At 69.2% G+C, this 17,155-nt stretch overlaps 1 protein-coding gene across 1 annotated transcript; it reads right to left on the bottom strand.

Annotated features, from left to right (window-relative positions):
• Positions 1-2,955: 2,955 nt before the first annotated feature.
• On the bottom strand, positions 2,956-16,290 carry HOGA1 (4-hydroxy-2-oxoglutarate aldolase 1). Its single transcript, XM_077823051.1, has 7 exons — positions 16,062-16,290; positions 12,006-12,134; positions 11,124-11,251; positions 7,757-7,891; positions 6,693-6,789; positions 5,981-6,114; positions 2,956-3,105 (listed from the first exon to the last, which is right to left on the bottom strand). Exons 1-7 carry the CDS (start codon positions 16,288-16,290, stop codon positions 2,956-2,958), a joined length of 1,002 nt encoding a protein of 333 aa, XP_077679177.1.
• Positions 16,291-17,155: the final 865 nt, after the last annotated feature.

Here is a 17,155-nt window from a genome sequence, read left to right as displayed (position 1 = left end):
CCTGCCTTTCGGCCTCAAGGGAGCGCCGGCCACCTTCCAGCGCCTAGTGGACCAGCTCCTGAGGGGGATGGAGAGTTTTGCCGTGGCGTATATTGATGACATCTGTGTCTTTAGCCAGATCTGGGAGGACCACGTGTCCCAGGTTAGACAAGCGCTGGACCGACTCCAGGGGGCTGGGCTGGGCTTACTGTAAAAGCGGAGAAGTGCAAGGTGGGGATGGCTGAAGTATCTTACCTGGGCCATCGGGTGGGGAGCGGCCGCCTAAAGCCGGAACCAGCCAAGGTGGAGGTGATCAGAGACTGGCCCGCTCCCCACACCAAAAAGCAGGTCCAAGCCTTTATTGGGATGGCAGGATACTACCGAAGATTTAAGCCCCACTTTAGCGCCATAGCCACCCCCATCACGGAGCTATGCAAGAAGGGGAAGCCAGACAAGGTGGTCTGGACCGAGCAGTGCCAGGAGGCTTTCCGGGCGCTGAAGGAGGCTCTGGTCAGTGGCCCAGTTCTGGCAAACCCAGACTTTGACAAGCCCTTTGTGGTGTTCACCGATGCCTCGGACACGGGACTGGGGGTGGTGTTAATGCAGGAGGATGAAAAGGGGGAGAGACACCCCGTCATGTACCTGAGCAAGAAGTTGCTACCCCGGGAGCAACACTATGCGGCCATCGAGAAGGAGTGCCTGGCCATGGTGTGGGCCCTCAAGAAACTAGAGCCCTATCTCTTTGGGCGACACTTCACCGTCTACACCGCCCACTCTCCCCTGACCTGGCTGCACCAGATGAAAGGAGCCAACGCCAAGCTCCTGAGATGGAGCCTGCTCCTGCAGGATGATCACATGGACGTGGTCCACGTGAAGGGAAGTGCCAACCTGATAGCGGATGTGCTGTCCCGGAGCGGGGGCCCCGAACTTCCCCAGATCACTAGTCGTAGTGACCCCGCTCAGAGATGTGATGCAGCAGGGAGTGGGGAATGTTGACCTGGGAATGTGGCAGGGGAGTTTCCCTGGGGATGGGAGACCTGAGAGCCTGTTACCTGAGCCAGGACGGGGAGGGGGAGGTAACACCTCTGCTGGGAAACTGGACAAAGGCTGCAGGAGGGAGCCTGCTGGGGGGAGGTTTGGTTTCAGTTTCGGGCTGGGTGGTAGAAAACAGGGAACCCCAGGGCTGGGGTCCAAGCTCCCTGCCCCCCAGAAGGACTTGACTGAGGGGTCCTGGTGGTACCCACAAGCTCTGTTTTGGACTGTGTTCCTATTGTCCAATAAACCTTCCGCTTTACTGGCTGGCTGAGAGTCACGGTGAATCCCAGGAAGAGGGGTGCAGGCCCCTGACTCCTCCACACTCCGTGACACCTCCCACCTAGCACATGCCCAAATCCATCTGCAGCCCCCCAAAGCCCTGGAACAAAGGCACGTGGGGCCCAGGAGCAGTGACTCTGCAGGCGGGGGCGGGGTCCCGCCGAGGACCCGTTCAGAGACTTGGCACAAGCTTCTCGTGTCCTTGTCCAGCTCTGCCTGCTGGCACTGGGCTCTGGGTGCCCCACGTTGCTGGCCAGCCACTCATTGCTGCAGTGGGGAGGGGCACTGGTCAGGGGGCAGGGCCTTGGCTTTCCCGGGGTGGTGCTACACCCCAGCTCCAGGGGGGAAAGGGCAGCATGCCCAGGTGCCAGGGGCAGGGCACGGATACGCTGGCAGAGCCCTCTCTGTGCGCCCACGCTGGCTGGCCCTGCCCCTCCCTGGGAGCTGGTTCGTGCCTGCCCTGCGGGCAGTCCACCTGCAGTCGTGCCCAAGCCCCCATGTTCCTGTCGGGAGCCCCTACAGCACCCCTGCTGGGAGAGGATAATGCCCGACTGCCCCCCACCAGCTGCCGAGGCGCCCCCAGGCCACAGGGGCCGTTCCACTTTCTGTGAGGGAGGAGGGCGGAGGCAGGCGCAGTGCGGACGCCAGGGCTTTATTGACAGCTCAGGGTGCACCAGGGACACTGCCCCTCCCCACTCCCACCTTACAGCAGTTAAAACGCGCCCGGGGCTGCCCGGCTCCAGCACTGCCAAGGTCACAGCCGCCCTCAGGGCTCTCCCTGGTCGGCAGGGTCCTGGCTGGGTCCTGTGCAGCCCCCACTCTGCTCTTCTGAGCCGGCACAGCTCAGCCGGGGCCAGCAGCTGGTGGGATCCCACCAGAGGCCAGGGCTAGCGATGCCCCTTGCCATGGGGCAGCAGCCTCTTCCTAGACTCTGACCCCCGGAGAGCTGAGATCTGCGGGGCACTGGGGCTGGGCGAGGGAAGTTGGGGAGAGGGATGGAGCAGGCATCCCCCCCTGCTGCTGCTGCAAGGGGCTGGCTGGCCCCACAGCACGCTGGAGATGGTTCGCCCGAGAGCGACGGCATCGGGCAGTGCGGGGGTTAGGGGCTGGGGCAATGCCTCTGGCACCATGTTAGCTAGTGAAAGCCGAGCTGGGCTGCCCCCTGCGCCGGGTCCATCCCACCACCCCACCGGGAACCATGGCCTGCAATGGGCGTTTCCCTTCCCGGCTGACCCCACGGCCCTGCGGGGCCCTGTTCCCCGGGCCTGTCCCAGAGCAGGGGCTGAGCCAGACGCCCTGGTGGCCAGGGGTGAATGTGGCCCTGAGAGCAGAGCAGCCTGGGGCGTGGGAGGGGGCCGAGCTGGCAGGAAGCCCAGCCAGGCCTCTCCGGGTGGGGGGCTTGAGAGACCTGGGTATCCACCATGTTGCTGAGGCCTGGGGCTCCGCTCTGCCCCATGGCAGGGGGCTTGTGGGGGGAAGGACTGCGCCCCCTTGGCTAGCTCTAGGTGTCAGGCAGCGAGGTTTGGGGCTGGGCGGGGGCTGCACTCCTGCCCTGGGGAGGAGGCTGGGTGCCATGAGGGGCTTGGGGACTCCTGGGGAAGCAGAGAGAGGGAAGGTGCCAGTGAGGGGGGAGGAGTGAGGACCCCCGTTCCCCTCCCCCCCTCACAGCCAGCCATTGATGCTAAAGTCTCTGTGCAGCTCCTCCAGCTGGGCCTCGCTCAGCGGGCGCAGGGGGGCGCGACACGGCCCGCCGTGGTACCCGAACCACTCCATGGCCTGCTTGAGCGCCGGGATCCCAAACTTGCGGGTGACCTGCAGGTGCCAGAGACATGGTGAGAGGCTGGCCTGTCCCCCCGCCCCGCCTCTGGGCGCTACACCCTCAGCTGTCCCCCCTCCATGCCCTGCCCCTCTCTGCCCCCTGCCTGCAGCCCGGCCAGGTCCCGGGGCGCTGGGGAGGCCTAGGGCGAAAGCATCTCAGCTGGGGCTGGGTTGGGCTCCAGGGAGCAGGGCGCCTGCCCTGGTGACTCCTGACTCCAGCCCAGCTGGCCTGGGCCAGCACGTGTCTGTCAGGGAGGCCAAGCAGGACGCAGCTTGTCTGCTGGAGGCAGTGGGATGCTCGGGGAGCGCGTGGCTGATGCCCGGCACAGTGCGGCCGCCTGTTCGGGGGAGAGGCCTAGGCTGGTGCAGCAGGGGGTCAGGCCCGAGGGGCATTGGCAGAGCTGGGAGGGGAGCACCATATCACAGCAGTCACCTGCCTTCTGCCTAGCTCCAGTCTGCCCTGAGAGCCCCCGGCCAGGCTGCCCCTTGGCCCCAGAGCCCCCGGCCTGGCAGCTCCCTGAGGCCGGAGCTTTCAGCAGCTCCAACAGCAGCAGGCAGTGCCTAGGGAAGAGCCCAGGGACCGGTCTCACCGGGAGCCCCCAGGGCAGGGCCCCCGGGCCCAGCAGGAGCCCCTCCCAGGAGTGAGGGCAGCTGCTCCAGTCTCCTGGGCTATTTGGTTTCATACACCAGATACTGGCCTGGCCCTCCCCCAGCATAGGGACCCGGCAGCGGAGCTGAAGGCGTGGGGGACGGATCCTGGGCTGGGAAGCCCGAGTGGGGGGTGTAGCTGGGCAGGACACCAGGGTTCCCATGGACAGAGGGGAGTTCAGGAGCCCGGGGGGGCTGGGGGAGCAGGGCCGCGCTGGAGCCAGAGCACACACTGTTCCAGGCACTTCCCACCAGGGAAGGGGAGGCACTGGGCATCCTGCCCGCGCTTGGCCTCCAGCCCAGCCTGGCAGGCTGCCCTCTGCCTTGGGGCTGGGGGCATCTCCCCACCTCCCCTGCCACTCCCAGGCACCCAGACCCTGCCATGCAGCGGGATTGCTGGAAATGGGGAGCAGAGGGCTCATGAATGTGTAAGTGTAATAGGGCCAGGTGGGCAACAAAGTTCTGCCGGTGCCCCTCACTCCCGACCCACAGCCCCCTGCTACCCCAGCCCTGTCCCCCCAGCTCTGCCCGTGCCCCTCACTCCCGACCCATAGACCCCTGTTAGCCCAGCCCTGCCGGTGCCCCTCACTCCCGACCCGCAGCCCGCTGCTAGCCCAACCCTGCCCCCCCCCAGCTCTGCTGGTGCCCCTCACTCCCAACCTGCAGCCCCCTGCTAGCCCAGCCCTGCCCCCCCCAGCTCTGCCGGTGCCCCTCACTCCCGACCCACAGCCCCCTGCTACCCCAGCCCTGTCCCCCCAGCTCTGCCCGTGCCCCTCACTCCCGACCCATAGACCCCTGTTAGCCCAGCTCTGCTGGTGCCCCTCACTCCCAACCCGCAGCCCCCTGCTAGCCCAGCCCTGCCCCCCCCAGCTCTGCTGGTGCCCCTCACTCCCGACCCACAGCCCCCTGCTACCCCAGCCCTGCCCCCCCAGCTCTGCCGGTGCCCCTCACTCCCGACCCATAGACCCCTGTTAGCCCAGCCCTGCCGGTGCCCCTCACTCCCGACCCGCAGCCCCCTGCTAGCCCAACCCTGCCCCCCCCAGCTCTGCTGGTGCCCCTCACTCCCAACCTGCAGCCCCCTGCTAGCCCAGCCCTGCCCCCCCCAGCTCTGCCGGTGCCCCTCACTCCCGACCCACAGCCCCCTGCTACCCCAGCCCTGTCCCCCCAGCTCTGCCGGTGCCCCTCACTCCCGACCCATAGACCCCTGTTAGCCCAGCCCTGCCGGTGCCCCTCACTCCCGACCCGCAGCCCCCTGCTACCCCAGCCCTGCCCCCCCAGCTCTGCCGGTGCCCCTCACTCCCGACCCATAGACCCCTGTTAGCCCAGCCCTGCCGGTGCCCCTCACTCCCGACCCGCAGCCCGCTGCTTGCCCAACCCTGCCCCCCCCCCCAGCTCTGCTGGTGCCCCTCACTCCCAACCTGCAGCCCCCTGCTAGCCCAGCCCTGCCCCCCCCAGCTCTGCCGGTGCCCCTCACTCCCGACCCACAGCCCCCTGCTAGCCCAGCCCTGCCCCCCCAGCTCTGCCGGTGCCCCTCACTCCCAACCCATAGACCCCTGTTAGCCCAGCCCTGCCGGTGCCCCTCACTCCCGACCCGCAGCCCCCTGCTACCCCAGCCCTGCCCCCCCAGCTCTGCCGGTGCCCCTCACTCCCGACCCATAGACCCCTGTTAGCCCAGCCCTGCCGGTGCCCCTCACTCCCGACCCGCAGCCCCCTGCTAGCCCAACCCTGCCCCCCCCAGCTCTGCTGGTGCCCCTCACTCCCAACCTGCAGCCCCCTGCTAGCCCAGCCCTGCCCCCCCCAGCTCTGCCGGTGCCCCTCACTCCTGACCTGCAGCCCCCTGCTAGCCCAGCCCTGCCCCCCCAGCTCTGCCAGTGCCCCTCACTCCCGACCCATAGACCCCTGTTAGCCCAGCCCTGCTGGTGCCCCTCACTCCTTACCCGCAGCCCCCTGCTAGCCCAGCCCTGCCCCCCCAGCCCTGCCGGTGCCCCTCACTCCCGACCCGCAGCCCCCTGCTAGCCCAGCCCTGCCCCCCACCCAGCTCTGCCGGTGCCCCTCACTCCCGACCTGCTGCCTACACAACACTCCAAGGAAAACCTGAGTCCTGCTCTCTTGCGCCCCTGGGAGCTGCTCTGCCCTGAGCCCTGGAGGCCAGGGGGGTCTGCCCTGCGCTGGGCTGTGCCGAAAAGTGCCCCGTATCCCCCAGCCCGGGAACGTCTCTTACCGCTGCGTTGGGCTCAATGAGCCGGAGCTGCAAGGCCCGGGCCTCCTGCCAGCGTCCCTCCTGGCACAGGTGCTCCAGCTGGCAGAGCGGGGCTCCCAGCACGTTGGCGAGGGCACACACACCCCCACAGGCGCCTGGAGGGCAGAGAGCAGAGCACCCAGGGCCTGGCCACCATCTGGGACCCCAACCTCTCCCCCAGCACCCCATGCCCTCTGTACCCCCACATCCTGCCCCCTGCCCCCCATCTGCCCTCCTGGACCCCCACATTCTGCCCCCATCCTCCCCCAGCACCCCACCCCTTCTGTACCCCCCCATCCTGCACCCTGCCCCCCATCCTCCCTCCACCACCGCAACCCCCTCCACACCCCCACATCCTGCACCCTACCCCCGATGATCCCCCCAGCACCCCACCCCCTCCACACCCCCACAACCTGCACCCTACCCCCGATGATCCCCCCAGCAACCCATCCCCTCCACACCCCCACAACCTGCACCCTATCATACCCCCTGCACCCCAACCCCTTCCCTGGTACCCCAACCCAATTTACCCAACCTGCCCCAATACCTGCACATCCTGCCCCCCCAACCCACATCCCCCCCCGCCCCCCCTCCCCCAGCTGGCTGTAGCCAACACTGCCCATACCCCCGAAGCCCCAATACATCCCCCTGCGGGGGCCCGGTTAAACCACGGCAGCGGAGAGGCTGCCCGTACCTATGGCGTAGCCAGCCAGCAGGAAGCCAGCCGACCCCACCAGCACCTGGAACTCCTCCGTCCGGGTCTTGTGGACAATCAGCCCCAGCCGGGTAATCTGGGGAGACACAGCGCGTCCTGCCGGGAGCCAGGAACGCCCCGAGTGCCCACAGCCCCCAAGCACCATGGAGCTGTGGGCACCGTGAGCTGGGCAGGCTCCAGAAGGCCAGATGGTCTGTCAGGGCACACACTAGGCCACCAAGCAAACCAGCCTAGCGCCGCTACCCTACTGGGTAGGCCCTACACAAACAACCCACCCGTGGCACCCCCCGCACTAAGTAACAGGCTCCACCCCAGAGCAGCCCTGTGGCTGGGGCCCAGGCGGCTCCTGGGAGATTCCACAGGGATTGGGGGGGAAGGGGCAGAGAGAGAGTATGTGGGGTGGGGGGACTCCTGGGTTCTTATCTTGGCAGTGGGGAGAGTTCCTTCCCCACACTGTGTCGTGCCTCAGTTTCCCCGCCTGTCTGCTGGGGGCGCTGGCCCTGAGACCTGCTGGGTGCGGGGTCAGTCAGTGTCTGTAACGCACTTTGGCTGCAGGAAGCGGTGATGGCATTGCTAAGGGGAGGAAAGTGGGATGGGGCAGGGCGATGGGGGCTGGGCCCTGCCAGTGCGGAGGCCCCAGCGTGAGGGGCCCTCAGCCAGGTCCGAAGGCCTCACCCAACAGCCACTCGGGCTGTGCTGGTGCCCGGCTGGCAGAGCCACTGTCCTGGCCCCAGACCCACAGGATGCTCCGAGCTGCCCCCAGCACAGCCGCCCCAGACTCACCCCCTACCAGAGTGCAGCGAGCCCCCCACACCGGGCAGGAGGCTCAGCAGGGCCCGCTCAGCCCCTCCCCAGTCTCCCAGAATTGGGTCAGCCAGGCGAGCCCCTGGCCCAGCGCTGGGGTGAAGGGCCCCTGGTTTCACCCTCTCCCTGGGTGGGAGGCCCTGACTGAAGCTGGAGCCCACAGGGCTGAGCCGGGCACGGTGGGGTGAGGGCTCCCCAGGGTGGCTAGGCTCAGACATGGCCCCTGCTCCCCCACTCACATCCCCCCCGCTGTCCTTGAGGCCCACAACGTTGGGATGTTGTGACAGGGTGAGCACGGCCTCCAGGGGCAGCTCCAGGCCGGTGTTGGATGGGACGCTGTACAGCACCACGGGGATCGGCGACGCGTCTGCCACCTGTGGACACCGAGAGGGGCACTGGGCATGGGCCCGTAGGACAGGGGAACAGCCCCTACCCCTCACAGCCTGCGGCCAGCCAAGAGGCCCTGCTAGGCAAGGCACCCTCCCTGCACCCAGCGCACCAGCGTAGGGCCTACATAAACAATGGGCAATTTGGTTCACATAGGGCCTACATAAACGACAACCATTTTGGCTTGTGTGGGGCCTACATAAGCAATGGGGCTGAATTTCACTCTCCCGTCCCCTCCCCGAATCTCAGCCCCTGTCGCCAAAACCAGGGGGTGACGGAGCTGACGGTGTTGCATGTAGCGTGTCACGTCACACTCCCTCAGCTTCCCCCCCACCCCCAGAGCCACTGGGCTCTTTGCTCCCCTCCACCCTGGAGAGAGGCATCCGGTCACTGAGGGGCAGGGTTGACAGGTGTCCGGTTTTCGGCTGGAACGCCCAGTCGAAAAGAGACCCTGGCGGCTCCGATCGGCACCGCCATCCGGGTCATTAAAAGTCTGGTCGGCGGTGCAGTGGGGCTAAGGCAGCTCCCTGCTTGCCCTGGCTCCACACGGCTCCCAGAAGCAGCGGCACGTCCCCTCTCCGGCTCCTACGCATAGGGACAGCCAGGGGGCTCCGCACTCTGACCCCGCTGCAAGTGCTGACTCCAAGAACTGTGGCCAATGGGAGCTGCAGGGGAAGCGCCTGCGGACGGGGCAGCACGCAGAGCCACCTGGCCGTGTCTCCACATAGGAGCCAGAGCAGGGACATGCCGCTGCTTCCGGGAGCTGCTTTGAGGTACGTGCCACCCGGAGCCTGCACCCCTGAGCCTCCCGCCACCCCCCAACTCCCTGCCCCAGCCCTGATCCTGCTCCTGCCCTCCAAATCCCTCAGTCCCAGCCCGGAGCAGCCTCCTGCACCCCAAACCGCTCCTCCCCAGCCAGAGCCCTCACACTCCCTGCACCCCAACTTCCTGCCCCAGCCCAGAGCCCCCTCGTGAACCCCTCATTTCTGGCCCCACCCCGGAACCCGCACGCCCAGCCAAGAGCCCAAATCCCCTCCCACACCCCAACCCTGAACTCCTCTGAACTCCTCAGCTCCACCCCCAGCCCGGAGCCCCCTCCTGCACCTCAAGCCCCTCATCCCTGGGCCCACCCCAGAGCCCACCCCCCCAGCCGGAGCCCTAACCCCCTCCCGCATCCCAGCCCCCTGCCCCAGCCCGGAGCCCTCTCCCATACTCTGAACTCCTCGGCTCCACCCCCAGCCTGGAGCCCCCTCCTGCACCTCAAACCCCTCATCCCTGGGGCCACCCCAGAGCCCACCCCCCCAGCCGGAGCCCTAACCCCCTCCCGCATCCCAGGCCCCTGCCCCAGCCCGGAGCCCTCTCCCATACTCTGAACTCCTCGGCTCCACCCCCAGCCTGGAGCCCCCTCCTGCACCTCAAACCCCTCATCCCTGGGGCCACCCCAGAGCCCACCCCCCCAGCCGGAGCCCTAACCCCCTCCCGCATCCCAACCCCCTGCCCCAGCCCGGAGCCCTCTCCCATACTCTGAACTCCTCGGCTCCACCCCCAGCCTGGAGCCCCCTCCTGCACCTCAAACCCCTCATCCCTGGGGCCACCCCAGAGCCCACCCCCCCAGCCAGAGCCCTAACCCCCTCCCGCATCCCAGCCCCCTGCCCCAGTCTGGAGCTCCGTCCCATACTCTGAACTCCTCGGCTCCACCCCCAGCCTGGAGCCCCCTCCTGCACCTCAAACCCCTCATCCATGGGGCCACCCCAGAGCCCACCCCCCCAGCCGGAGCCCTAACCCCTCCCGCATCCCAGCCCCCTGCCCCAGCCCGGAGCCCTCTCCCATACTCTGAACTCCTCGGCTCCACCCCAGCCTGGAGCCCCCTCCTGCACCTCAAACCCCTCATCCCTGGGGCCACCCCAGAGCCCACCCCCCCAGCCGGAGCCCTAACCCCCTCCCGCATCCCAACCCCCTGCCCCAGCCCGGAGCCCTCTCCCATACTCTGAACTCCTCGGCTCCACCCCCAGCCTGGAGCCCCCTCCTGCACCTCAAACCCCTCATCCCTGGGCCCACCCCAGAGCCCACCCCCCCAGCCGGAGCCCTAACCCCCTCCCGCATCCCAGCCCCCTGCCCCAGCCCGGAGCCCTCTCCCATACTCTGAACTCCTCGGCTCCACCCCAGCCTGGAGCCCCCTCCTGCACCTCAAACCCCTCATCCCTGGGCCCACCCCAGAGCCCACCCCCCCAGCCGGAGCCCTAACCCCCTCCCGCATCCCAGCCCCCTGCCCCAGCCTGGAGCTCCGTCCCATACTCTGAACTCCTCGGCTCCACCCCAGCCTGGAGCCCCCTCCTGCACCTCAAACCCCTCATCCCTGGGGCCACCCCAGAGCCCACCCCCCCAGCCGGAGCCCTAACCCCCTCCCGCATCCCAGCCCCCTGCCCCAGCCTGGAGCTCCGTCCCATACTCTGAACTCCTCGGCTCCACCCCCAGCCTGGAGCCCCCTCCTGCACCTCAAACCCCTCATCCCTGGGGCCACCCCAGAGCCCACCCCCCCAGCCGGAGCCCTAACCCCCTCCCGCATCCCAACCCCCTGCCCCAGCCTGGAGCTCCGTCCCATACTCTGAACTCCTCGGCTCCACCCCCAGCCTGGAGCCCCCTCCTGCACCTCAAACCCCTCATCCCTGGGCCCACCCCAGAGCCCACCCCCCCAGCCGGAGCCCTAACCCCTCCCGCATCCCAGCCCCCTGCCCCAGCCCGGAGCCCTCTCCCATACTCTGAACTCCTCGGCTCCACCCCCAGCCTGGAGCCCCCTCCTGCACCTCAAACCCCTCATCCCTGGGCCCACCCCAGAGCCCACCCCCCCAGCCGGAGCCCTAACCCCCTCCCGCATCCCAGCCCCCTGCCCCAGCCTGGAGCTCCGTCCCATACCCTGAACTCCTCGGCTCCACCCCCAGCCTGGTCAGTGGAGCTCCCAGGGTCCTTTTTTGAGTCTAGCCCCACCCCCTCATAGGCCCCTCCCTCTGCAGAGGCCCTCCCCCAAGCCCCTCCCCTGTAGGGCCCCCCCCTTCTTCCCCCAAGTCTCCTCCTAGAGCCCCACTTCCTGTAGGCCCCCCCCCTGCAGAGCCCCTCCCCCTTTGTTCAAAGGCCCCTCCCCCAGCACTGCAGGGCCCCCGCTCCCCCCGTCCAGCTGTCCCTGAGACAGAGCCAGCCCCCCGGCTGCGGTCCGTCCCGTACCTGGCTGTAGTGGTGGATCAGGGCCGCGCTGGTCATTGCGCCCCGGTAGTAGCAGGGTGTGACCACCAGGGCGGCGTCAGCGCCCGCCTCGGCCATGCCCACGGTCATCGCAACGGTGCCCTGCGTGGCTGAGGGGAGGGCGAGCGGGAGGTCACGTCACGGCCCTCGCCAGAGCATCGCGCGGGGCCATGGGGCCTGGGACAGGGCCCCAGCCGGGGGCAGGTGCAGGGCCCAGGCACTGGGGGGCGGGGGGGACGGAGGGGTCCGGGCCCAGGCACTGGGGAGTGGGGGGGATGGAGGGGTCCGGGCCCAGGCACTGGGGGGCGGGGGGGACGGAGGGGTCCGGGCCCAGGCACTGGGGAGTGGGGGGGATGGAGGGGTCCGGGCCCAGGCACTGGGGGGCGGGGGGGACGGAGGGGTCCGGGCCCAGGCACTGGGGAGCGGGGGGGATGGAGGGGTCCGGGCCCAGGCACTGGGGGGCGGGGGGAACGGAGGGGTCCGGGCCCAGGCACTGGGGGGCGGGGGGGACGGAGGGGTCCGGGCCCAGGCACTGGGGAGTGGGGGGGACGGAGGGGTCCGGGCCCAGGCACGGGGGAGTGGGGGGGATGGAGGGGTCTGGGCCCTGGCACTGGGAGCGGGATGGATGGGGGGGCGGAACCCGGGCCGGGGGGGGGAGGCGGATGGATGGGGGGCGGAACCCGGGCTGGGGGGGGGATGCATGGGGGGGAGATGGGGAGCGAAGCCTGCAGGCTGCAGGGGCCGGTGGTGCAGCACTAAGGGGCCCTGGCCCGGGGGTGGGAGGGGAGTCAGGAGCCTGGCCCTGTGGCCATGGCACCCGCCCAGGCACGTCCACGGTGACCCCCCCCCATCCCTGCCTCTCACATTCGCAGCCCGACCCGGCCAGCAGAAGCTTGTCCTTGGGCACGGCTTGGCGCACGCGGCTCACCACGGCCAGCCGCTCCTGGGGCGTCAGGTAGGGGCACTCCCCGCTGGAGCCCTGCACCACAAAGCCTGCAAGACAGAGCACAAGGCCGCTGGGCTGCCCCAGAGCTCCCGGCACCAGGGGGGGGCCTTGACCGGCCCCCCGCACAGAGGGGCAGGCGGGACCCAGGCCCGGGGGGGCAGTGCTGGGCCAGCAGGGCTGGATGGGGGTGAAGTGCCCAGATCCCGTTAGGGGGCTGCATGAGGGATCGTGCCCAGCTCCAGGGTGGCAGGGGCATGGCAGGGTGCCCAGCCCTGGGGTGGGGGGCACATAGGGGTGGTGCCCAGCTCCAGGGGCACCCACCCTTGCAGCCCAGCTGAGGACTGGTACAGTCCTTCCACCCAGTGCCCTCGCTGGAGCCTTTCAATGCGGGTCCTGCCCAGGCCCCCCCAGGGACACGCGGGGACCCCTCCTGGGCAGACCCAGCGGGCATTTCTGCAGCGAAACCCACAGCCGGCCAAGGGCTGCCCACACAGCTACCATGACACCCCTCGGGCAGAGCCGTGTGACAGCCCTGGGCTGGGGCAAGTGACCCCGGGCACCACTGTTCCACAGACCCCCAGAGCCGCAGGCCAGTCTGGTGACACCCCCACCCAGCCAGGAGCCCCATTGCTGCCTCGCGGCCTCAGACCCCCTCAGCTGCCAGCCCGTCCGCAACCCTGCCCCTGCCCTACCCTGCTCCAGCCCTGCCCCTGGATCCTGACCCCCACCTCTCGGGGTGACTCCAACCCACCTGCAGCCTGTGGCCAGACTCTGCCTACGGCCCTGACCAGGCCTGGCCACAGGCTGACCCATGGTTTGTTCCCAGAGCCCTGTTTCAGCGCTGCCCTTGGCCGGGTCCAGACCATACGTCTGGCTTCGCCTGCTGCTCCAACCACCAGGCCTGACTGCCTAGCACCCAGACAGGTGGATCCTCCCAGGGGAGACTCGACAGAGCCCCCTCACTTTGGGGCACCACATGGGCACCGTAGCCCTAAGAGCTGCAGCCAAACTCAGGCCCTGCCCTGGAGCCCCACCGAGGCAAGGAGGCCAAGCAGGGGTCCCAGCAGGGGCAGGGACCATGCACACCCACCCACCCACACACAGAGCCGGGAGGTGCCAGAGCGCACGGCCTCCTCGGGCCCCAAGGGCGCGAACCCCATCACTTGCTCACCCCCCTCCGCACCCCTCACAAATCACTCCACAAGGGACGCTCACAAAGAGTTTATTGCCTGCTGGTGGGGGCACGCTGCGGTCTCCCCAGACGGGGCTGCAGCTGCCCGGGAAGGGGCACCATGTTCCCAGAGCCCCGACGCAGGGCACTCGTCACACCCGCTCTTCTGCCCGCGGCTGCATCCCCTCGCTTGCTCCTTGCCCTGCTGTGCTGGTAGCAGTGGGTGCAGGGGGCAGGGCCCTGGCTCGCTGCCCCTGCTGTGGGGGTGGGCGCAGGAAGCACAGAGCCTGGGGACCGGAGCCCCGGCCCGGGGCTCAGTCCCTGCAGCGGTGGGCCAGCCTGGAGTGGACCGTGTGGGTGGGAGCTGCCGTGGCACTCGGTCCCTCCGTGCTGACGGGCGTGTTCGGGCTGGGCCTGGCCGCCTCCACCTGGCGGCTGATCTGGCAGGAGGTGGCCCGCAGCAGCAGGGCCTCGGCCAGGCGCCTCCTCGGGGCACCGCTCTCCCTGCTGCGCTCGGCGCCCTGGTCCCCCTCCTCCAGGGGCTGCCCGGCCCCCCGGCGCCCGGTGGGCCTCTCCTCTGCCCCTGCTGTCTCGCTCTCCTCGGGGAAGCAGCTGTAGTGTGACCTGATCCAGTGCGGAGCCTGCTCCGGCGCCGGGCGGCCCCCCCCGGGGTCCCTCCTCCTCAGGAACAGGGCGCCGGCCCCCAGCAGCAGGGCAGCCCCCAGGGCCAGCGCCACCTTCCAGCAGCAGGCGGCCCTGGCCGACCCCATAGGCCTGCGGTCAGGGCAAGGCAAGAGCAGGGGGCCGGGGCTCATGGGACAGCGGGGCCATGCCGGGCAGAACAGCACCTGGGGAGCAGGCGTGGGTCCCAGCTGTTCAGCCTCCCGGGTCACCAGTCAGGGGGGCATTGTGAGGGAAGCACCTGGCCCTGCTGGGTCTCAGGGCCAGGGAGAGCACGGGGCCAGGGGAGCAGGGCTCTGCGCTTGGGAGTCTCCGAGCAGGGTCCGGACAGTGGAAGCGGCTGAGTCTCGGGCCAGCTGAGTGTGGGACCGGGCACGGAGGCAGCGGTTCGGCCCCCGGACGAGCTGTGGGAGACCTGGCCCTGACCCACCAGCAGGTGTGTGCTGGGGGCCCGAGCCAGGCAGCATGCCCCTTGTCCCGGGACGCTGCCACCCAGGCTCCGGGCTTGGCCTAGAACCTGGCCGGGGCCAGCAGCCTGCCCCATGTGCCCCGGTCTGACTGGGCACTGACTGGGGACCAATCCCAAAGAAAAACCCTCCGTCCCCTAGTGCCCTCGGCCAGTTCTAGCCACCGTGGTCCGAGCGCCCTGCCTGCACCATGCCCAGCACCCGGGGGGCCCACGAACGCCAGCCACGCGGTGGGGCAGGAGCCCTGAGCAGGGGGCGCGCAGGGTCTCGCTGGGGGAGAGCGACCCTCTGGGAGTGGGGTTGAGGGTGCGCAAAGGGCCTCGTCCGGCCTGGGGAGCCAGCCCTGCGGGGTGGGCGCGGAGTCTGCCTGGGCGCATCAGGACTGAGCCCAGGACGGGGCGAGCGGGGCAGCCAGCCAGGGCACAAAGCCCGGGGGCCGGAAAAATTACACCCAAAACCCCAGACTGGGGGGGAGTCTGCCTGCTTGTTCTGGGCCCGAGAATGCTCCTTACGGCTCTGGAGCACGTGCTCTTGCTAGGTTACCTGTGTGGCAGGGGCTGGTGGGGGAGATGGGGCGGGAGCTGTTTTGGGGGGTTAGGCGGGGCATGGGTTGGTGGGGGGTGGGAGCTGTTTGGGGTCTAGGCAGGGTGCGAGCTGGAGGGGATGGGCGGGGAGCGGCTGGTGGGGGTTGGGCCCATTTTGGCAGGGTGGGGGCCGTTGGTAAGTTGGTATGTAGGGGGCTGGGGGTGTCGGTGGGTGGGGGCCATTTGGGGGACTGAGAGGCCCGTTGAGCCAGATGGCGAGTCTCCCCACCACTGGCTCCGTCCCCTGCCACGCAGCCAGGCAGCATCCACCCACCCCAGCTGCACAGACCCTGCCAGTGGGGCCACGATCCCTGGCCAGGAGCCTGCAGCGAGTTCCAGCCAAGCCCACCCCTCCTGCCCCTTCCTTGCCCTCCTGCTCAATGGGCTGGGGCACCGCGCCCACCCCCACGCAGCCAGGCCCCAGGTGGGGCTGGGCCACCCTTGTGCCAAGGGGCCTGGCTCCCTCCAGGCCCAGGTGTGCCGCTGACCCGCTTGCCCCCAGGTAACAAGCCGGGGTGAGGCGGGAACGCGCCCGTCCGGAGGGGCTGGGGGTTCCCGTTCTGCTCGGCTGAGCCTGTTACCCCGCCCCCATGGAGCTTCTGCCGGGCGGCTCAGGGGGCCCCTCGCAACAGGAGCTGGGGGGCTCTGGCCTGCTCCCAGTGGCCAGGTGGCTGCCCCACAATCCGGGCTAACCGGCCCCACAGGAGCTGAACGGGACACAGAGCCAGAATCCCCCGCAGCCCTAGAGGGCGGGACTGGAGTGCGGGGGGCAGGTTAGCAGGGTGGGGGGCGCACACACAGGGCGGGGGTGTGTGGGGCAGGGCGGGGACACACAGGGGCACAAGGGCAGGCTGGGGGGTGTGTGTGTGTGGAATTAGGTAGGGTGGGAGCGTGGGGGGCAGGATGAGGGGGTGGGGGGAAGGAGGGGGGCATGTGGAATTGGGCAGGGTGGGGGAATGGCACTGGGGCAGGGGCAGACCCTGTGCCCGCCAGGGATAACCAGACCCCACTGTGCAGAGCTGTGGGGTGCTGGGCTGCACGACCCCCGCAGGGCCCCCCGGCCGGCCTCACCTCGGAAGGGGACCGTGGCGTAGCGGTGCAGGTTCTCCTCCAGCTGGCTGTGCTCCACCTCGCCCTGGGCTGTGAAGGGGGTGGTGAGCGGGGAGAAGATGCCCCGCAGGTCGAGCCGGGTCCCCGGCGTGGCGGGGGTGCTGAGCCCCCTGCCCCACCCGAGGGGGCGCCAGCGTAATGCTGCCAGCCCCAGCCTGAGTGGGGCGAGGAGCCGGCGGGACTGTGCCATCGCAGGGCCTGGGGGCACGCTCCGAGCTGCTGCCCCACTCCAAGCTGCTGCCCCACGGCTGCCTTAGCCCAGGGCTGTTAATGATTGATGGGGCTGGCTGGGGATTTGCTGCTCCTGGGGCGAGGTCCCTCCTGGCTGCCTCTCACTGGGGCCCTGCCAGGGGCACCGGGGGCCGTGGACCAGTGCTGATCAGTGCCTGGCACGGGCCCAGGGCCCCACCTGCCCAGCCACGAGGGCCTAGCTGGCCGTGTGTTTGCGGGGGCACCCCCAGGTGTCTCTAGCTGGCCCCTGGGACTCCCCACACAGCCCGTGGCCGCCCCCAGCACTGTACAGGCCACTATTGCCAAATCCTGGCCAGGCAGCCCCTCCGGCTCTTAAAGGGGCCCCAGCATGAGCAGCGGTGGGCGGCAGCTGCCCGTGGGAGGAAGGGACGCCCTGTGTCTGCAGGGCATGGCTGGTATTCAGCTGTCCTGGGGCACACCCTCTGCTCCCACTCCCCAGAGCTGCAGTCATTCTCACCAGGCAGGAGAGACTTCTGCCCTGGGGCAGCTGGGCCGGGCCCCACACGCTGCTGGGATCCCCTGAGATCTGCGGCAGCATGCACTAGTTTGTTACTGTAAGGTGGCTTGTAAACACCCTGTGGGTTTGTATTTCAAGAGGGGCATGTGAGCACCCGATCTACATGGGCTCAGTTATGGTAAGACCTCCCCTCCATGCTGGTGTATTATTGGCTCTCTCTCAGGAGTGCCGAGGCCAGGGGGCTGCCCTGTTATGGTAGGGGGCTAGCTGGTGATCACACGGTCAGTGCGAGTGTCAGGGTTGGACATGGCCCAGGGGCGTATCAGGGCTGGGTGTGACTCCAGGG

This window comes from Eretmochelys imbricata, chromosome 7 (assembly GCF_965152235.1).
Source record: "Eretmochelys imbricata isolate rEreImb1 chromosome 7, rEreImb1.hap1, whole genome shotgun sequence".
Classification (NCBI taxonomy): domain Eukaryota; kingdom Metazoa; phylum Chordata; order Testudines; family Cheloniidae; genus Eretmochelys; species Eretmochelys imbricata.
Note: the sequence above shows the minus strand (reverse complement) of the source record. Positions and strands in the feature narration are given on the sequence as shown.